The 22,599-nt window shown below is 38.3% G+C and overlaps 3 protein-coding genes across 4 annotated transcripts; 2 read left to right on the forward strand and 1 right to left on the reverse strand.

The window, feature by feature from the left end:
- The first annotated feature begins 2,428 nt into the window (after positions 1-2,428).
- LOC147867661 (pentatricopeptide repeat-containing protein DOT4, chloroplastic-like) lies at positions 2,429-6,036 on the forward strand. The gene is made up of 2 exons (XM_087315440.1): positions 2,429-2,656; positions 3,257-6,036. Exons 1-2 carry the CDS (start codon positions 2,646-2,648, stop codon positions 5,154-5,156), a joined length of 1,911 nt encoding a protein of 636 aa, XP_087171566.1. The 5' UTR covers positions 2,429-2,645; the 3' UTR covers positions 5,157-6,036.
- Positions 6,037-8,211: 2,175 nt separating this feature from the next.
- Positions 8,212-14,569, forward strand: LOC147867662 (E3 ubiquitin-protein ligase XBAT33-like). The gene is made up of 10 exons (XM_087315442.1): positions 8,212-9,309; positions 10,090-10,149; positions 10,264-10,335; positions 11,894-12,081; positions 12,420-12,580; positions 12,693-12,751; positions 12,841-12,887; positions 13,050-13,193; positions 13,510-13,604; positions 13,853-14,569. The coding sequence occupies exons 1-10, from the start codon at positions 9,133-9,135 to the stop codon at positions 14,545-14,547; spliced, it is 1,698 nt and encodes a 565-aa protein (XP_087171568.1). The 5' UTR covers positions 8,212-9,132; the 3' UTR covers positions 14,548-14,569.
- Positions 14,570-15,123: 554 nt separating this feature from the next.
- Positions 15,124-18,971, reverse strand: LOC147867663 (protein-lysine N-methyltransferase rrg1-like). Of its 2 annotated transcripts, XM_087315444.1 has the most exons (5): positions 18,582-18,971; positions 17,167-17,446; positions 17,012-17,058; positions 16,342-16,440; positions 15,124-15,733 (listed from the first exon to the last, which is right to left on the reverse strand). In XM_087315444.1, exons 1-5 carry the CDS (start codon positions 18,885-18,887, stop codon positions 15,476-15,478), a joined length of 990 nt encoding a protein of 329 aa, XP_087171570.1. In that variant the 5' UTR covers positions 18,888-18,971; the 3' UTR covers positions 15,124-15,475. The 2 variants fall into 2 exon arrangements, with proteins under 2 accessions (XP_087171570.1, XP_087171569.1); XM_087315443.1 differs by having other exon boundaries at positions 17,012-17,446; positions 18,582-18,967.
- Positions 18,972-22,599: the final 3,628 nt, after the last annotated feature.

Consider the following 22,599-nt stretch of genomic DNA (forward strand, 5'->3'; position numbering starts at 1 on the left):
ACATCACCTCTTCTTCATTGTCTCTGGAATCACCTTCATAGACATCATTATAACTCCAAAAATTAGAATAATGATATGAGGGAACCTGTTGAATCGGACATTGCAAGTAGGCTGGTTGTTGGCTCATGACCGATCCACAATTATTATAGCTTGGATTTATGGTATATGACGCCGATAATCCATATGCTTCACCGAATAACAACTTCTTCAATTGTTGATCATAACTTTGACATACTCGAAGCAAATCATGGAAAGATCTTGGGTACTTCATATGCACTTCATATTGAAAATATGGATCTAGCCCTGCTTTGAATCTTTCCATCTTGAAGTATACATCTTCAACGCCTCCAACAAGTCCAATCCAAGTGGACCATATATCCAAAAACGTCTTCTCATACTCGAGGTAGCACATTGGTGAAACCATACGCAATTGGAAAAGTTCTCTTCGTAGATCTGTCGCATCGCGAACTCCATATCGTGCCATTAGTTTGATGATGAATCAGTAGATCCAACCATCAATTAGTGGACAACCGTTCCTCCCGTTATACAGAAAGGATCGGCCCTCCCATAAGGGGGGCGCAAGCATGCTTTAGAAATGAAAGGAACACCTTGCGAGTACACCCCTAAAGTTTTTCCCGTAGTTCCATTAATGCCTTTCCTCTCTGTCATGTAAGGTCTCACGTGAAGCTTGGGTATGCACACTCATGCAGCTTTTCGTAGCAACATCATGTTGCGCGTGTAAGTTTTTGAGAAGGAAAAAAAAAACGTGGCATTCAAAATTGGGGGTGGTCAGTGGACAAAAAATGGCAGATGCGGTCTGAGTGATGTGGACGATTATTGCATGTCTGTCTCTATCAATCTGAACACGGCTCACGTAGATGGAATATTCATGCAACCCACATGTGACACCACCTAAATCTCGATTCTCCCCTTTTACAGCAAGCCAAATTTGCACACACATCTTCTTTCTTCATGTGCCATGTTGTTGTTGTAGTAAATCACAATTAGAAAGCAAATAGAGACTCACTCGGGTTTCGCCCCGCTTCTGATATTCAAACTCTCTCGACTTTAATAATGCAAACCAACCTGAAATCAATTTATAGAGATTCATTCGAGTTTCGCCTCGCTTCTAATATTCAAACTCTCTATAATGCAAACCAAACCAAAGTTTCGCAACTAATTGCTTTGTACCCTCTCTCTCTCTCTCTCTCTCTCTCTCTCTCTCTCTTTCGTAAATAATGGTTTTCATTACGAAAGAAAAAAACACCACCATGACTAACTTACTACAAAGTATAGAACCCTTCTATCTAGGGATCTAAAGAATACTACGACAACAAACTCAATGCCACCCTACACACCAATTCAAATGGCGAGTATGATGATATGTGACCTTGCAAAGTTCTCTCTCTTCTCGTTTGAGATTTCGTGACTTCTCTAGCATTGTCAATTGCCACAAAAGAAGTCCGTTTAACTTTAGAACATATTTTCTCACCCCAACTTGCAAATAAAAAATGAAGGCATTCCGCATATTCCAATTGAACCATAGCCCCCAATACCTCAAGAACTCAAAATATAATTTGAAAATGAGGCATCAGTTCATTGTTCTTCATATGTGCAAAAACCCAACTGAAGGAAGATAGAGTTACTCCTGTTAGAGACATCCACACTAAACCGATACACCTCCAAACCATCATTGCCATTGGGCATGAAATAAATCGATGCCTAATATGTTCCAATTCCACTGAACAAAAGAAACACAATCCTTTAGTAATGTTTCTTTTTTTTTAATGCATCCCCTAATGGTAAAGCTCCAACCATAACTCTCCAAATAAATACCTTGGCTCGTAGCATCAATCGAGAACACCAACCTGCCTTGATCACATGAAACCACCAAGTAATGAATGGGCTTATGAAAACCCCATATCTTTATAACCATTTCTTCCAACCACTTATGTTTGTCAATCAACTTGTGATAAGCAACATTCGTGGCGATCATAGTCAATCTCTTCGTCTCTCTCTCTCTGTCTCTGTCTGTTTGTCTCTGTCTCTCTCTTTGTCTGTCTGTCTGTCTCTCTTTGTGTGTGTGTGTTCTTTTTTTATTTGTTTTGCATAATATCTTCTATCATCGGGCACATTGAGGTATGTATGCACTGCCACGCGACAATTAGTCGTCACTCCGACTTGGGCGAGCCAAGAGTGAGTGAGTTAAAAGAAGGCTTTTCAGTTGTACCCAGGCCCCATGGGGGACATCTTATGTTACTTCTTTGTTATATTGCATTTGGCCGCACCCTAAACCCTAAACCCTAAACCTTAAACCCTAAAATCCCACAGGAAAAGAGGATTTGGCTACACAGCCTGAATGAAGAATGGCAGTGGGTCTCTTCCCCCCCATGAAGAGAGATAATCGATCCTCCCTCCCCTGGGGGCTGGCAAGGATGGAGGAGATGGTTTCTTTTAGGGAGATAGCAGAGAGGTGGGGGGATTATTGCTTTCACCTCAGGGCAAATGTGCCTTTTGTTAATGACATGGAATTCAGTCTGTAGAGGCAGAGACAATGAGAAGATGATTTGAGATTGCATAACCCTCTCTCTCTCATCATCAGGATATGACATGCTCCACTGCAAGAGAAAGCTAGACAGCGTGCGATGCAGAACAGGTAGAAATATAAAGTCCTCTTCATGCTTTCTCTTTTTTCGCGTTTTAGGAAGACATTATACACTCTAAACATGAATGCATTTTATGTATATGCATATGTCTGTACCCTGTCTGTACATGGACTTGCACGTGCATGCATATGTATGTGTACGTGTTATTGTGACCTACTGAGCATCTCGCTGTAAATATTTCTTGTTGTGGGTTTTCACGTCACATTGAGGTTTTCCATCAGTACTAATATTCAATGTATCACAATAAAAAGGTATATGTATGTACATAGAGTTCTGGTAACATGTTGCCTGCAAGAGAGAAAGATTATGATCTCTTTTCTGAAGTTGTATATTTATAACATGATGTATTGAGGTTAGGCATGATGCCATGTCATCATAAATTTTGGTTTTAAACAAACAAGCTTTTATATACACAGGCCCAATCATGTGTATGTCACATTTATTTGCAGATGTATTATGTATATGTTGATCTTGATGTCCGAGTCCAGGTCCATATGCATGTGTACGTGTACGTCATGTGTATATGTGTGTGCATGTATATTGGATCATGATAACATGATATAACATCTTCCACTTCAATTCATATGCAGGGGAACTTCCTTGCATGAGATACATAGTCTTTGTGATAAAGGAGAGATAATCCAAGCTGTAAATATTATAAAGCAGCTACAAAAATGTGGAGAAGACATCCCAGCCAATGCTCTTATGACAATTTTACAAAGTTGCATTAGGAAGAAAGATGTGAAATCTGGAAAAGAGGTATCTTCTCTCATTAAGAGATGTGGATTGGAAACAAGTAGTTTTTTCGGTACACACCTAATTCGGTTATTTACTCTATGTGGAAACTTGTTAGATGCACAAAGAATCTTCTCTCAACTTCATGAACAGAGCGAGTTTTCATGGAGTGCTATCATATTGGCGCATGCAGCACTTGGAAAGGAGGCAAAAGCGTTAGAGTTATTCAGACAAATGAAAATGTCTGAATTCAGATGTGATGGACATGTCTTTGTTGCAGTTCTTAAAGCATGCTCACAAATGTCTGCATTAGAACACGGGGAGCTTATCCATATGCATATTGTTGAGGATGGATATGATTCAAATGTATTTGTTGCAAACTCACTTATTAGTATGTATGCTAAATGCAGAGCAATAGAAGATGCTTGCAAGATTTTTAAGGCGTTGTCAATAAACCGTGATATGGTATCGTGGAGTGCATTACTCTCTGCCTATGTTCAAAATGGTTATAATGAAGAAGCCCTACAGCTGTTTATATTAATGCAAAAAGATGGTATTAAGCCAGACAAAGTCATCATTGTCAGTGTGTTAAATGCATGCTCTGGTTTAAATGCTCTTGATAATGCGAGATTGATACATAACCTCATAATATATGATGATATTGGTTATGATTCATTCATCCAAAGTTGTCTCATCGACATGTATGCAAATCTTGGACGAGTTAAAGAAGCACGTGCAGTATTTGACAGAGTGTTGGACCCTTGTCTCATTACATGGAATGCAATGATATCAGGATATACAAAACATGGGCAAAATGGTTATGAAGCACTTAAGCTTTTTACTCAAATGAAGTTAAAAGGGCGTGCTGCAGATACAGCAACTCACCTTAGCCTTATTAAAGCTGGAGCATGCATTGGAGATTTGGACAAGGGAAAATTCATACATTTGTATATTATAGAGTGTGATCATCCAACTGATATAATTATTGAGAATGCCCTTATTGATCTTTACACGAAATGTAGCCATCTTGAAGGTGTATGTAAAGTGTTTATTAAAATGAAGAAACGAACTTTAGTGACATGGAATTCTATAATTGGCGCATATTCTCAGCTTGGATGTGGTCAGGAATCTCTTTACTATTATTACTACATGCAGCAAGAGGGTATGGATCCTGACAATGTAACATTTGTAAGCTTGTTAAAAGCATGTTCCACTATGTTCGCCTTAGTACAAGGGAGGTTAATCCATGCTCATATCATGGAAGAAGCTTGTGAAATGGATAGATTGATTGCGAATACTATCATTGATATGTATGCGAAGTGTGGATGCCTTGAGGATGCACTTCTTGTTTTTGATAAAATGGAAGAAGACAAGGATGTGGTGAGTTGGAGTGCAATGATGGAGGGCTTCTCCAAGTGTGACGAATTCAGTAAAGTTGTCGGGTGCTTCAAAGACATGCAAGAACAAGGTGTAAAACCAAATGCAGTGACGTTCCTTTGTCTTTTGTCTGTCTGTAGCCATTTGGGTCTTGTTTATGAAGGACGTAATTTTTTCAGGATGATGACCAAAGAGTATTATAATGTTACACCGACAATCGAACATTATGGTTGTATGATAGATCTTCTTGCGCACACAGGGCAATTTGATGAGGCACGACAGTTGCTTCACTCAATGCCCTCTGAATTTAACCCAGTAGGATGCATCTCCCTTATTAATCATTATAGTTTTGAATTGGACGTGGCAAGTGGGAAGTAATGTGTCTGGGTATCTTCATTAGTGAATGGATAATGTCAGAATCTTGAGAGGTGTGTAGAGGGGAAAAAGAGGTGAGGTTCCTTTGCAATCACCGGAGAGATGTCGTACACATTTTGTGGCAAGGTGGATGTGAGGGCATAAAAGCCCAAGAATATGCCCAAAATAACTGTGAAGTTGGACATCAATAGAATTTATAGTTCATATCTTGGCAAAGATAGACCATTCACACTTTAAGCATGTTGGATACTAAGGTGAAGGTGGCAGAGGCAACAGGAGCTAGTTTAGTGTATTTGCGCCATGCATGATCGGTCATAGGTCAAGAGTTTAATATTTGTTATCTTGCCCTTGGTTGCCATAACTGGTAATTTGATCCTCTATATATAGTGGGTTGTTTTGTCCTTATTGTTGTGGATTTTCTGCAGGTCCGAGCATCAGTTCAGGATGTGCCCCTATATTTGGCAGTTGTAACAGATGAATGTTCTTTGTTGAGTACCTCTGTTAAAGTGGAAAACCTGTCCAGGGCCGCTCCTCGGAAACGGTTTTCATTCGATTTACCTGAGCTTGCTGTTTGTTCAGCATGTTGCTACCACAAGTCTGTCCTGTGGTTCTGCATCGGGCAGATATAGAACATTTGCTTCTTAAATTCGCAATTGGTTCCAGATGTGCCCTCCTTTTGGCAGTCGGAACAGATGAATGGTCTTTGTTGAATACCTCTGGTAAAGTGTACCATTGCCACCCTGGTAACCCCTTCAGGGGCCTCTTACACCAGAAACAGTTCTCATCTGATTTAACTGAGTTTGTTGCTTGTTCACTATGTTGCAATCACAATTCTCTGTGATGTGGTACTGTATCTGGCAGCTAATTTGCACATTTGCTTATTGATTGTGCAATTTGTTGATAAATGTCTGATGTTCAGGTATGCTATTCATTGAATGTGATGTCAGAATCCTACCTCTTAGTCTACTTTTGTTGGCTATGCAGCTATGGATGTGCTTGGTTGACCAGCCTGGATAGTGAATACCTTTTTGTTTCTCAGACTCCCCTTTATCTTGTCATCAAACATGACTACTGAGGAATCTATAGTGCACAGGATCGTCGAAGCCTATGCCTATAGCAATGGGTTAAAAAAATGCATTGTCAATGTTGGCATTTGTTTATGCTAATATTGTGTAAGGAAGGCAGTTTTTATTTTTGGTTATAAAAAGTGAGTCATATTTTCCGGAGAAATTATTACTTTCCGTGCGCTTGGAGAAGAGAAAACCATGGATTGACATGAATGTATGTGAAATATCCCAACTAGTATTAGGTTTGAAATCATGATCTTGATTTCATGAGTTACTGCTATACATCATAAGACCATTATTGGTCTTCACACGAACATGCTTATGGTATGTAAATGTATTAGCTCAATGTGTAGTTATTAAAGGGTTCAGAACCACTACAAATGGATCAATGTAAATGTTTCTTCTTCCCTCATCGTAGGAGAAGAACATGGGGATCAATTGGTGGAATATGCATAGATCAAATGCTTGGTGGAGGATGGTTTTAGAAATGTTCAGGGCAACACCTCAATTTCATTAGGTTGGAATGTGGTTTCACAACTTAACCATTGGGCCACATGAAGCTGGGTAATGCAAAACAGTTAGCAAGGGGAATGTACTTTTGGGCGATGTTTCATGCAATGATTTAGGATGGATTCACAATCACCCTCGTGGCAGAAATGAATTATTGGCTTAGTAGTGTGCATAATGACACTTTTACCTCATTGAAACAAGTTTTGTATTGAGACATATCCAGTACTAAACCCATGCTATTAATAGACAAACCAACCAAGCTAGTCATTCCACTTTTATTACTATTAGGGAAAATTCATGTTGCCAATGTAACCAAACTTACAATGATGGTGAAGAACAAACTGCACTAGCGAAATGACCAATAATGGATTAGTTAGGGTGAATTTAAAATGTCACCCATTTTCATATATAAAACTATTTCTAATTCATGTACAATTGGTTAAAACGTATATATAAATAAAGCATACAATTGTTGCTCGTTTTTCACATCATAGGTGTCACTATTACAAGATGTTGACATGTAAACAAATATTCTAGCTTGATTAATTATATAGTGTACGATGAAAACATCCTCACAAACCAATAAATATCTGAACCACATGTTTGGGAAGACCTCCTACAACCACTTAATCTAAACCAAAATTATGTGGAGAACAACTTGCAATTGGATTATCATCCCATATTCCCATGACCAACCAATATGTGGCATGTATGCTTTTGAAGACCTTCCTTCACAAAACAATCTTAATTAGGTCTTCAAATCGCATTTGCTTATGTATCTTGACATGAAAATTGACTGAGGCCACTTAGGTACATACTACATATGTTCATCCATATGCATAAACACACACACACACACATGAAAGTTACTAAGGTCTAAGACCACTCAAGTATGGATTTGGCCATAGTGTAAATCAAATTATGCTAGTTTAGTGTGTATTCCATTGACCAATCCATACGTGCCACTCATGTTCCTGAAGATGTCTCTTACATACATACATACATGTCGATGTGCCGACATTACCAATGTGGAAAGGCATTCGTGGATTAAGAATAGATAGATAGATATGTTTTTAATGTCCATGGGAGATTAATTGAGCTCCATGAGATGTGGCCTATGTGGTGGCATGGATCGAACTTGGGTTTTCACAATTTTATGTCTTTTGAGTGTGAATGGGAGGCTTCCCTCCTTAGAATAGGCTAGGTTTTCAACTCATGTGGAGGATTCCAATTAGTGAGCATACAAACAAACATACATACATACAATCAATCAATCTCCATACATAGAGACACACAGACACATGCATTCATACATACAGTCATTATCCATGCATCCATGCATCCATTCATCCATTTATCCATTTATCCATCCATCCATCCATACATACATACATACATACATACATACATACATACATACATACATACATATTTCTAATTAAGAGAAAGGTATCATTGTGTAGTACAATGGAAAGTTATGCAATGGTATCAGTGTACTTATGTTAAGCCTATGTAGCTGCAAGTTATTGTCTCACACAGGATGACACATAGAAACCCTAATCCTTGTTCCTACAGAAACAGAAGGATATTGCACTCTTATTCATCTTTTTTGCCCTGAAGCTCTGTATGAGAAACCCTAAATACAAAATATTGTCTCAATAGCTTCAGAGAAAACCCTAAAACTGTTTCACAGGGATTAAGGAAACCCGTATTCTGGTTAGAGCAGCAGAGGAATCCCTAATATTGTTTTCAGACTACACAAGAAATCCTAATACTGTTTTCAGAGAAGCAGCTTGAATCCTGATACTGTTTCACACCCCACTATTGTTTTTCCTCGTACATCCGAAACCCTAAGTTGCCTAAGAGAGATGGGCCCTGATTTAGTTGGAGAGGAACAATGGGAAAACCTAATTTTGTTTGAGGGAAATAGAAGAGACCTAATATGCTTTGAATAATATTGATCGAGAGGAACAAGGGAAACCCCAATATTGTTACTCTATGCAAATCAGAACCTCAAGATATTATTCGAATGAAACAAAGGAAACATTGACATCGTTTCAGAGAAACAGAGAAAACCACGCAGCAGTGTTTCGAGTTAACGTTTTTAGAGGAACACAGAAAACTACACAGCAGTGTTTCGAGTTATTTTATTCAGAGGAACAGATTAATCCATATTATTGTTTCTCTCCTGTAAGGGGCCATAACTTAAATCAGAACCCTAAGATTTGTATATCAGAATCCCCAGTATATATGTATGCATTTGAAAACCCTTTTTCGATTACAAAACCTGTTATTATTCAGGAAACTAATAGTCAAATAAGAAACTCTATTATATAAGCAATCACAAACAAGAAAATCATAAAAAATTTAAATGTTCGCTACTGAATTGGCTCCAAATAGCGATGGGGAATTCATTTGGATGTTCAGCATCAGGTGAACGGTTGGTGTCTGCTGCCCGTGACGGTGATCTTGTAGAAGCACGCGCCCTTTTGGAGCTCAACCCTCTGCTGGCAAAATACTCAACCTTTGGGGCTCTTAATTCCCCGCTTCACTTTGCATCAGCTAAGGGCCATAATGAGGTATTTACTTGCAGATTTCTAATTGATTGATTGGGCTATGTTCTCATTTAACATCATTATCTTTATTTGTTTTTGTTATTTGGTTATGTTTCTTAATTATAATCATTATCTTTTATTTGTCACATAGATCATGCTAGTTTTTATTTTAATTTTATGGTCTTGTTCTATTGTAATTATTATTATTTTGTCTCTCTAAATACCCCTGAGTTTGTTATGCCCTCAAAGGTACTTGATGTACCCCCAAAAATGATGCAAGGGATCGGTTCCCGTTGATTCATTCATTTAGCTGTGTTCTCAATTGTAATTGATTGCCTAGTCAGTGAAGCGAAGTATAATCTCTGAAAATTTTGAGAGAAAAAAGGCGGACGAAGAATATTGCATCCTTTGGCTATTTTCTACAGTAATGTTTGCCTTATCATGAAAATGAAATGTAAACTTTTTCTTTCTGCAAGTGCCTTGGATATTTTCGCTATTTCCACAATGCTGTTTGCGAACTTGTGAATGAGGGAGAAAAGGAATGAATTTGCATTGATACATTTGGCTGGATTCTAGAGTAATCCTTGCCTAATCATAAACACGGAACAGGCACTGATAGCCCTCGTATACTGATCAAACCTGTACTGATTTTTCTTAACAGTTTAACTGGAAGTAGATAAATAAAAACTAATTAATTCTTTTGTTATAAGAGCACTTGTTTTAGAAGTTTTTCTGAAAACATTTCTGTGTAAAAATCATTAGATATTCCATTATAGTCCACTGATTCTATGTTTTTTTGTGCAGATCGTGAACCTACTTCTAGAGAATGGGGCTGATGTTAATGTTAGAAATTATTGTGGGCAAGTACGTATGGCCTAATCCATACTCTAATTTGTGATCTCGGATCTACTTATGAACTTTCTTTAGAGCTACTTCGTTGATTATTATATTGTTACTTAATTTCTCAATTTCATGCAGACTGCATTGATGCAAGCCTCGCGATTTGGGCATTGGGAAGTCGTGCAAACGTTAATCCTGTATAAAGCAAATGTATGTTCTATACTGCTTTGTTTATATGTGACTCATTTGGAGAGAGAGAGGAGAGAGAACGAATGGCGTACAAACATTTGCAAAAAGGTTGAAATGGCAGAAGTTGAGTAACATTGAAAGAATACTCTGGGAATTTGAATGAGGTTTCTTAGTATCTAAGTATCTCGATGTTCTTGGGCAAAATAGAGACAAATTGGAGCTGTTCCCAAGCCTATTGAAGGTTCCGTATGTGTGGAGGCTTCTGTGGGGCAGCACAAGTTTTATTTTTATGGCTTGAAGAATGTAATAAGACATGAGACCTTGCAAATGAGGGATTTTTTCTGTCAAAACTCAGTGGCGATAGACAATGTTTATTTGAGAGAAGAGGAGACATGTGAACAGGGAATAAATATTGTGAATGTATCTTCATCAAGTTCAAATGTCCTTCCTTTGATTTCTGCTGTAGGAATGATAGGCTGTGGTGGAGTTCTGTTTTCTGTAGCTTCTGGATTCCAGTGTGCACCAAATGATATAGTAACTGGCAAAGTTTGGCGAAAAAAGATTGTGCAGCCAATGAAGCCATAATTTAAGATGGCTGTGTCAACTGTGCTTCGATCATAAGGTCATTGGTTCAAAATACATTGATGTGACATGTAGTTTAGGAGAAACCTCGGATGGTGTAACAAATATGTATGAAAGAAGGCTAAATAGCTTACTACTAGGATATGATTATTATGAAAAACGAAATATGACCTTAGTGGATCATTATCGACCTTGAGAAGATTCTTGATCTGGCAAGTTAGCCTAGTAAACGTGAGTGGATGATCCGTTTGATCTTTGCTTTTGATGGAAATATCACCTTAGGGTGCTTGCTCACCTCTCATATCTGATTGATGCTTGAGGAACTTAGGTGGCTCGAACATCGGTGCTATTTCTAATGAACTACACTTGCTGATTCTATGGTGTTTATAAAAAGGCAAGAAAAGTATAATATTCCCATTTGCAATGACTGGATGATAATGCCCAGACGTAGATGGTTAGAAAGAGGTCAGGTCGATGCTGTAGGATTTTCAAACGTGGGATGTGGCTCCATGTGAAATTTAGATGAATGATTAATGTACAAGCTTAAGACTTAAAAGATTTTGTAGAGATAGAGTTGAAATAGGGTAACACATTGGTGGGCACAATATTGTGACCTTGATCTTGTAAATACCTCTGTAGTAGCCACACTCCTCTATATTATCTGTTTGTACCCTGCTTGATCAAGACCAATGTTGACATTTTCTATAAAAATATATTATCTGTTTGTACCCTGCTTGATCAAGACCAATGTTCACATTTTCTATAAAAATATATGGTGGAAACTCTTGTATAATGCTCAATGGAAAAAGGCTGTTTTATTTTTCAGAATCAACATTGTCTCATTCATATACACATTCTGTTCCGTTCTGTACTGCAATGATAATGTCCTGGTGATTCCCCAAACATAGAATTCCTTTTTATATATGATTGTTTGAGTTATGTATGAATGATTTTATAAGGGGAGAGCTCTCAAGAGTACTTAAATCCTCTGTTGCAGGTGAGTAGAGCAGATTACTTAAATAGACGTACAGCTTTTCATTTTGCTGCTGTGAATGGTCATGCTCGTTGCATAGGGCTTCTGGTTTCTGACCATATACCGAGTGTGTCATACATATGGGGAAGCGTTGGAGCCATTGCGAAGGGTGGAGAAAAATCATCATCCAGGAATTCTCAAATAGATCATATGTAACTTATATATTTTTCTTGGAAGTATCTTGGGCAAAACACGGACATACCCCTAACTTGATGCAGCAGCTGTTTATCAAAATACACCTAAGTTTTCAAAAGTTGCCGGAGTACCCCATGTGTAGTAGTAAATTTCTGTACAATAATCGGGTATTTGGGTAGTTTTTGAAGCCTTAAGGTTATCTGTGTTAAACACTCTGCAAATTATGTGCATTTTGAACTCCTTCTGTATGGATAATATAAGCCCTTTATTTTGTTTTATTGAGTAATATATCTGAATTCTTGGCAGCCATTATTCATTTTATCCTTTTTTTTTGTGTTGGTGGATGTATATACAGTGCTTTGTCCAAGCTTGTGAGTAAAGCAGCTGATGGTGGTATCACTGCCCTTCATTTGGCTTCTCTCTATGGATACCTGGATTGTGTGCAACTATTGCTTGATTTGCTGGCAAATGTGTCAGCAACTACCTTTCATTATGGGTCTGCTATTGACTTAATAGGTAGATATCTTCCATTAAGATAAAAACTTTGCCACATTTTTGAGTTTCTCATGAAAATCACCAACCACGTCGATAACTTTTTGTTCTTTCTAATTTATTGCTATCTAAATAGGTGCAGGTAGCACTCCTTTACACTATGCCGCATGTGGTGGTAGCTTACATTGCTGTCAGGTATGTAATAGAACATAATTTGGATGGATTTGACATTGTCGCTTTCAAACATCAGAATTTTTTCTAGAATGAATTACACTTCTTTCCAGGTTCTCATTTCAAGGGGCGCTAGTCGAACTGCTTTGAATTGCAATGGGTATGAAAATTCAATTTCATGTCCCCATCAATTCTTCATGTGTTTCCACAATTTGGGTTTTTAATGTTTACATGTATGTGGAAAGGCTTTTACCAAGTCTTTTGTAAGAATTTCTGTAATTATCACTCTTATTGATGTAGTGTCCTTATTTTGTAACTGCAGTTGGATACCTTGGGATGTTGCTCGAGTCTGGGGAAGGCATTGGTTGGAAAATGTGTTAGCTCCTAACTCTCAAGCGCCTTTGCAATCATTTCCAATATCACGATTCTTGTCACTTCCTTTGATGAGCATCTTGAAAATTGCAAGGTAAGAAAGAATCTTTCAGTAAATATGTTAGTATAGGCCTTTTCCTTTTTCAATAGATACTTAACAGTCTTCACCTTAAACTAGTTTAGGTTTAAGGCCTAAAATAGTTAACACAAGAAACAAGACATCAATTCTTTGTTGAATTTTTTGTTTGGCTCAATGGTATCAATGCTTTAAAGATTGGGAACACATTTGGCATTAAGACCTCTTAAAAGTTTAAAAATATATATAATCACATTATCTCTTTTACATTGCAGACGCATAGACACTGATCTATAACTGTCGTTTATCTTTTGCTTTTTGAAATTTAATGCAGGGAGGATGGTCTACACAATGGAAGACCCCTTCCAGAAGGGAACAGTGAGCATTGTGCAGTTTGTCTAGAATCCACGTGTACAGTTGCTGCTGATGGTGAGTTTAGCCGCAAATCCTTCCATTCAGTTATCACTTCTTTTTAATAGTTACCGCTATACCACTATAATTATCAGCATTTACCGAACATCCATTGAAACTCTGATTTTTCTACCAAATCACCTTTCCTTTTTTTGGCAAAACTAAGTTATATAGCTTTTTTATTAAATCCCATCTCTAATATTGTTTTTGTTCAAGCCTCAGAATATAACATAGTTTATCTAATGTTTTGGAACTATTTTTTGCAGGTTGTGGTCATGAATTGTGCACGAAATGTGCATTATATTTATGCTCCACAAGTAGTTCTTATACCGAAGCTTCTGGTCCACCTGGCTCAGTACCATGTCCTCTATGTCGCAACGGCATTGTCTCTTTTATGAGGTTAGAAAAGGCTGCCCGTTCAAAAGAAGGTTCAACATGCTCCTCATTAGGTCTTTGCTCTCGCTATCCACAAAGTGACCCTACCTCATCCAAAGAAGACAGTCCCACGTCATCAAGAGCCAATGAAAACCGGAATTCTCTGGTGCTGACGGATACCTTCCGAGCTGTGACTTGCACTGGATTCTCAAACTTGAAAAACTTTCCCTCTTGCATATGCACTGAAGGGCCTGGTGGCAAACATTTAGACCAATGTAGTAATATCGATAATAACAGCAATACAGCTGAGGTTGTCAATAATACTACTGCAATCATTGATCTTAATGATAATATCATTGATCTTAATGATAATATCATTGATCTTAATGATAATATCATTGATCTTAATGATAATATCATTGATGTCGATGAGCCCATTTCAGTTGATAACATTTTAGGTGGTGATGAGATATTGAGTGGCATTATGACTCCGGACATAGTGGAGGGAAGAAACATGGAGGTGATTGGGTCCCGTGGATGTCTGTTTTCAGTGACACCTTGGCGATGTAAGTTGATGATGCAATAAAGAATTCATTAAGAATTGAAAACACGAGGTGCTTAGAATCAAGTTTTTGTGGAATTTTTCTTATTATTGTTTCTGATCCTTCTCAATCATGAAATCATTAGAATCATATTACATATATTGTATACTTGTGATGTATTAAATGATAGGAAATAATACTAAATGTATCTGAGAAAACGTATGACAAATTTGATGGAAAGTCATAGAAGTTCTTATCCTTATTTTTTGTTAGACACCTTTTTCCAAGTGAATAACTATTTCTCTAGAACATTTAGAGTTTGTAATCCTATTCTAAGTTATGAAATATGAAGGAGCTTGAAATGTTAAATTCGTATTTCATCTGCATGAATTGATCTGATTGATTTATTCTATGTTTAAAAACTAGAGAAAATCAGCTGTGTTGGAATCTGCGGTGCAGAGTGCTGGGAAGCTGACAATGATAGAATATGATTTGAATGCACTAGAATTGTACAAAACATGTAGTGTAAACTGATGAGTCATATATATCTTTTGGCACTCCAAAATACATCATTTTGGAGTTTGTAATCGATCAGAGATTATATTGTAGTCAGGTTCATAAATGTAAACATGATGATCCTGATTAGCCATTTATCAGTTCGGTTACATTGTTGATCATTAGTAATATTGAAAGGAATCACAGAGGATTTCAATGATCAGCTCAAGTGTTGATGCTTTATTTTGAATAATTTCTTATCCTCTGATTTTCATCTCAGAACTTCACAGAATGGATTAATAATGCCAAGGCACAAATGCCCTTAAATGATTAATCAATATGACAGTGGCCGAATGAAAATCTAAGATCTGAGGGGTTTTATTATCTGATAAGCTTTGATTACCCAAGATGGATGCTTTTCTTGGCAAATATCATACCGCCTCTCGTGGCAAGTACACAGATGTTAGCTCTTTGTCTTCAACACTTGTGTTTTACACTGACAACAACAAAACCTCCTTCATAATGGTCTACACCATGAAGTGTTGCTCCTCCCTTTTCTGGTCCCAATGCAGTGATACAAGCTTCCCATTCTTCCTCTGTGCAATGTTCCACATTAGCTTCCATCCCCAAAATATCCAATTCTTTGAGGAAAATATCAAGTTCCTTAGTTTCTCGCACAGGGTTGGCAAAAAATCCTACTCCATATGGCTTTTGTACCCTTCGCTCTATCACTTCCTACATTGAAAGGGAGAATTCGTTGAACTCATTTGGTGTTCCTAGTAAGAAAAATAAATCTCTCTCCACAAAAGTAACAACATATAAAAGTTTATTTGAAAACATATACAAAAGAATGAACATCTTTATTGATGCTTAGGATGTTGCAATTGAAAAAAACCACTCAAAACAACTTATCTGAATCACATAAATAAACCATACTCAAGTGCATCGAAAGAGGTTTATGAGAATTTTAGCTTCTGCTGCTCTGAGCACATTGCCTCCTATCACAAAGTATGACCAATCTGATGACTATAGTTTTACTTTCAAAGTAAACAAGTATGGTTCAAATAGTCCATCGAAAGAGGTTTATGAGAATTTTAGCTTCTGCTGCTCTGAGCACATTGCCTCCTATCACTAAGTATGACCAATCTGATGACTATAGTTTTACTTTCAAAGTAAACAAGTATGGTTCAAATAGTCCTCGCATCCTCTACATACACATTGTTATTAAATGAACATGGTAGGCACTATTTGAAGAAATGTTTTGAAAGTGAACCTTTTCATCACCGGACATGCTTCTGTGAACAAGCATAATCCAAATCTTAAGGAAACAGAATAATACTCACTGCTAGAGGTCGTATATTGGCTTGATCATAAATGAGGTCGCTTCCGATGACCCAATCAAACTGACTATCAGAAGTCAATCTCGGAAAGGTTAGATCTTCCTGTCATGGTCAAAACGTATGTTTCAATTAGCAAGAATATTAGATCAGTATAATGAATATGCTCATGATTACCTTTGCTACAAAAGCATGCTAACTCTTTATATCAAGATGCAATATTATACATCGTAGGCATCGATTCATTTTCAAATGTTATGCCATGTATAATGTGAACAAGGCATTATAAGCTAATGCACATTATGGAAGCATTCCCTTTATGTGCCCATTGGAATCATAATCACAAATAGGAATGTAGAGGTAAAGCTAATGCTTTATAACCTTAAATTTGTTGGTTCGAGACAAACTTTTAATGTGATAGGTCTAACTTTACACTCATTGGAAAGCAGTCATATTATAACATTGGCATCACTACAATATGAGATCAACTAAAACTTTTCTCGGGTAAAAGGCAATGCTAACAATGAGAGAACCAAGCAAATCATACATTCAATCATATAAAACACAAGCATCCTTCAGCATGGAAAAAATGAGGTAAGGGTTCCATGCGTATATAAAGCCCAAAATTTTAGTGACATGCACCAAGTTTGTAAGTGTATCAATTATATATATATACCTCTTCCATCTCCTTGGATCCATCCTGCGACCAATCCAACATCCGCACTCCAACCACACAAGATTGTTCATCAGAATAATGCTCCCTTTCAATTCCTTCATACACGTAATCGAATTCAGTAATTGTATGCTTCATAAATGTGTTTGAACACTCACCATCATCATTATCATCACTTGATCGATACAATTTTGCTGGCAAGAGGAGGATATTCTCACATAGGTTTTCAAGTATATCCGGCACACAATCTGACAAGACAACTTCAGAAGCTCCAAGTTTTGCTACGACCAATCCACAAAGACCACATCCACTACCCAGTTCTAGAACCCGTTTGTTTAGGAAGCTTTTTTGGATATTGATGAGCCTTGAAGACAAGAGCAAAGCAGCACCCCACACTTTCCAACCAAGTCCTCCTTTGACATAATCCATCTCTTTAATCTGTTGGATATTTTTTTTCATTTGAGATGCTAAGAAATGAGAGGAATCGTAGATTTAAACATTTATACAGATGTATATCAATTTTTATCATCTCATTATTTGAACAAACCACTTCATTGATCTGTTGGAAACTGTTCTCATTTGAAAACCATAGGTTAAAATTTCACATGGACGGTATCACAATCAAATATTCATTCCCATAATTTGAAGCCATGTCTGCAAGTCATACAGGCAGCTTATGTAGGTTCCCTTTGTACCACAGGAAAATCATCTAGAAACTTTCTTCAATCCCGGGCGAATTTGAATTGAACAAAGGAAGCGACGGAAGAAATCCCTAAAAGCAGAGCAAAAGCATGGTTCTGAATAGCTTCTATACTAAAACGGGCACTCTGTTCCTTTAAGCCACAATCTTCTACTTGAATCCAGAGCAAATCCATAAAAAACAAAAACAAAAAGCATACCTTCCAATATACTAAACAAACCTTATTTCTCAAGGAGTGCATATTTAGTAAAGACATCAACACATCCAAAACCCTGTGAAGTGCACCGAAAAAACATCATTTGGCAATCTATTACAATGGCAGCCTATACCTCTAGCAAAACATCTTTTTCTTCTAGAATTCAATGAGAGAACCTACAGAGAAAAGCCCTTAAAAATCATAATGTCTTTCACTATTTACGTAGATGAGCACCCTCATCGATGTAAAGTCACCCATTCCTCGAGGACCCAACTTCTTCTACTTGAACTCAGAAATGTAAGAAAATGAATCAAAGAACTACAAATGAAAAACATGCTTTTCAATAGAGAGACAATGAGACATGACCCTGTATAAATAAAATGGCACCCCCATCATCCATTCCTCAAGGATAGAAACTTCTACATTAATTCAATAAGTTGAATCAATAGAAAAAACACCTAGAACCAGTTAAAAACCCATGCTTCTCAGTAGTGTGATGCAAATACAGACATACACATGCACATACATACAAACATGTATGTGTATGTGTATCTATGTACATACAAACATACATGTGTATATGTATCTATGTGCATACATATATGTGTGAATGAATGTACACATACATTTATTCAGATTCAGTGCGAGAGAGAGAGAGAGAGAGACTGAAGGTTTGCCTTGATGCTGACAGGAAGTGAGATGAAGGTGAAGGAGAGAACAGAAGGAGGAGCGGAGCATGAGCCACAACAAAGGGCTATGGAGTGAGCTAGAGCATCCATGGCGAAGTCGGAGAGGTCTGGTTGACGAAGGAAAGCCAGAAGAAGTGGGGAAGCTGAAGGTCCCATGGCCTTGACTGAAGCTCGGAATCGATGAAGGGAGAGAAGCCATGCAGATGATGGGGATAGAGAATGTGGGCAGTGCTTCAAATCTTGCCATGACTTCACGACGTCTCGCCTTGCAAGCTCCTCCTCCTCCTCCTCCATCCCTGACTTCTGCAGAGACAGAGACAGAGTGGGGCAGTGAGGAGGGAATCTTTCTGAGATGTTCAAGAATCCAAAGACTTTATTTTACATACATACATCATACATGTATGATTGCAGATGGTATTATGTATCAGTGTCAGAGAATCTGGTGCAAAGGAGACAGACAGACAGAGATCTTTCCAAATGTGTAGAGAGATGAGATGGCCTACCTAGGCCATTGCAAGGATTGAACTGTAGTTCTATCAAAATTATGGGTTTTGTTGCAGACATCTTTTAGATGTATAGAGGGAGGGAGGGCCTAGAGTCTAGACCATGGCAATTTAGGGTTTGAGCTTTGGGTTCTCTCAAAGATTTCTTGCTTCTTTTAGATGTATGGAGGGCCTAGGCCCTAGTCCATGGCAATTTAGGGTTTGAGCTTTGGGTTCTCTCAAGATTCCGCTTCTTTTAGATGTATGGAGGGCCTAGGCCTTAGTCCATGGCAATTTAGGGTTTGAGCTTTGGGTTCTCTCAAGATTCTAGCATCTTTTAGATGTATAGAGGGCCTAGGCCCTAGACCATGGCAATTTAGGGTTTGAGCTTTGGGTTCTCTCAAGATTTGTTTATGACTTTTGATGCTATTGAGCTTTGCTTGGGTTGTCTCCGAGTTTAATTATGACTTTGATCCTACAAGTTTCAATCACCAAGCCCAAGACGCAAAAGAGAGAAAGAGAAAGAGAAAGCCCTACGTTGGCTCTTCTGGCTTAGTTGATGAGATTGTCTCGCAACTGACAACTGAAGGTGATGGTTGTTTAGCTCCGTTGATAAGATTGTCTGGTGGTGGACAACAGAAGGTCGATGGTTGTTATCTCAGTTGATAAGATTTCCTGGTGGTGAACAACAGAGAAGATCATGTGATTGACCCCTACATTCAATGATGGCACCCAATACATTCAAAAAAAAAAAAAACTATCGTGTAATAGGGAGGTGTGAAAATCAAGTAGGAGGAATAGTCCAAACAGTTTACCATTAGGGTAAGGTACTCTCCAAAAGAGAGATAGATAGATGATTCTACTCCGAGATCAAATATGAGCCTATGAGAGACCAAAAATATTACATTTCACATGATACATGCAAAAGTGAGTAGTGATGCTTGATGTTCAAGAACTTTACCAATGAATGTCGCAATTGAGAGTGCATGTCGTGGTTGTGAAAGAAATCGTGCAAGGATTGGGTTTGGTCGAAGATGTGTGGAAAGCATGGTCGAATATGATCAAAGGCAGAGCATTGTATCAAAGTGTGATACTTAGACTCTTGAACTTGTTTAGCGCAAAGTATGCATAGTTGACCACCCTCGTCACTTGTACCCCAATTCCCCCTCTCACATCGCAAAGCATGTGAGCTAAGTTGCATGCAATCAATGGTTTGAATGGCAGACAATGGTATGGCCTCTAAAATGTACCGATATGTATGATTTCCCTATTCCGCGTAGAATATGGTTTTGTAGTTAGGTGCAACATGTGTAGTATAATGTGTGACGTGAGGGCCTCCACAGTTGTCCCATGTCATGATACATTGACGTTGCAACAAGGCCTCATTTACGGAGGAATCTAGTGATGCATCATGAAGCAAGCGTGTTGCATCCCATCTACCAAACCATTTTTCCATATCTTGCATCCAACCGGAACACAAAATTTTGCTTTTATGTATCTTTTGGATCTTTTGCTTGCTTCCCATATCATGATTCGAGAAAGTCGATGTGAAGGACTTGGATCATTAATACATTTGAGTGTCTGATTTTCATCTGCCATCAATAAGGCTATCAAAGTTTCATCTACATTCGAACATATGGGAGCTTGATTCAATTGACATTTACGTAAAGTTCTATGCATGTATCCCAATTATGGTTGGAGGACATTGATACCTTACCCTTGTAAGTGATAGCTTCACCCATCCGAGGCATATGGGTAAACTCATAACTGCTTCTTTATTACTATGTATTTTGTTTCTTGCATTAATCGATTCTTCATAGAAAGGCTCGTTGAAACAAAGCTAAGCATTGAAGAGCATGAACATCTCATGAGAAGAGCCACACATTGTATTGTCTCTAGAAGAGAACCAACATCAACCAATTGTTATCCTCACGTTGCCACGAAAGCATGTCACTTCAGGCCATTTGCCCGATGAATAGAGTGAGTGAGAGAGAGAGAGGGGCAATGTTCATGAGATGAACTTGTGATGAACCTAAAACATGTGGGTCTCGAAACGAGACTAAAACACGGTTGGGAGAAGAGATAGTAGGCAAATGAGAGGTTTCATTAACATAACTTAAGCACGATTACAAAGACGATTAGTTACAAGCTCCTTAGAGCTATTATAATTAATGAGAGTGGGAGGAGAGAGTTTGCCAATCAAGGAATGAACAAAAATGAGGAGAAGCTCTTCCATTTATGTGCTAAGGGGTGGCTATTGGGTTACCCAAGCCATTATGTCAAGAACTATTATGCCAAGGGAGGCATTCCCTTTGTAGCAGGGTTTGGAGCTAGGTATTCTGTGAGTCCCAACTACGATTGGAATTGGTAGTCCCAACCCAAGGGTGGCACCCCTTCTTGGGAACTGGGATTGGGATTGGGATCAGTTCTCTTCTTGGGTCCCAACTTAGATTTGGACTGGTAGATGTATGGGACAATCCAACCCAAACCTTGCTTGGGGTATGCTCGTGCAAAATCCATTTTGGAACTTCTTGGATCTGTCCAGACTCATTTAGGGTCACATCCCAGTTGGGATTGTGATAAACCTAAAACATAATGGTTTCGAAACGAACCCAAAACATGGTGGGGAGAAGAGATATCAAGCCAAAACTAAGATTAATTATCATTAATACTTAATGATGCTTACAAGAAGGTTGTATTACAAGCTCATTGGAGCTAACTAAGATTAAGGAGAGACTAAGTAACTTAGGAAATCGAGGAATGAATCAAAATGAGGAGAAGCTCCCCTATATATAAGCTAAGGTGTGGTTGTTGGGTTACCTTAACTATGGATTTTGAACTTTTCCAGGCGGTTATGTGAAGAGTCATTATGCCAAGAACCATTATACCCAGATAGGCGTTTTTGTAGCGGAGTGTGGGACTGGGTATTTCCGAAGTCCCAACTCAGATTGGGACTGGTGGTCCCAACCCAAAAGTGGCGCCCCTTCTTAGGGACTGAGACCAATTCCCTCCTTGGGTCCCGACATAGTTTGGGACTGGTGGGTACGTGGGACTATCCCAACCTAAACCCTTCTTTGGTTACGCTCATGCCAACTCCGTTTTCGGGGTCCTTGGTTTCCCTGTGACTCGGATTGGGGCTGATTGTGCGTTGGCTCATTTTAGGGACACGACAGATTGTTTCCCAGACGGAATGATGCTACAATTTAGAGCATAAATCTCAGACATAATGTCCTCTTCATAGTAGACATGTGTGTGTGTGTGTGTGTGTGTGTGTGTGTGTGTGTGTGTGTGTGTGGAGATGGATGGATAAATATGGAGGTTTCACTTCTTCATGATTCCCTACATTTTTTCATGTTTGGAGACCCTCTATTTTTAGTAGAGACCTGTTTCAGAGAGAGACAGACACAGACACAGACACAGACACACACAGAGACAGAGACAGAGTACATGAATGTACAGAAGATCACAGACTTTCCTCCATCCCCCCAGTGGAGCGAGTCTTTATAGAACTAGACAGAGGAGAT

The sequence above is a fragment of the Azolla caroliniana genome, unplaced genomic scaffold (assembly GCF_043228905.1).
Source record: "Azolla caroliniana isolate FFs.n. ecotype wild unplaced genomic scaffold, voAzoCaro1.0.p SCAF_2, whole genome shotgun sequence".
Classification (NCBI taxonomy): Eukaryota; Viridiplantae; Streptophyta; class Polypodiopsida; order Salviniales; family Salviniaceae; genus Azolla; species Azolla caroliniana.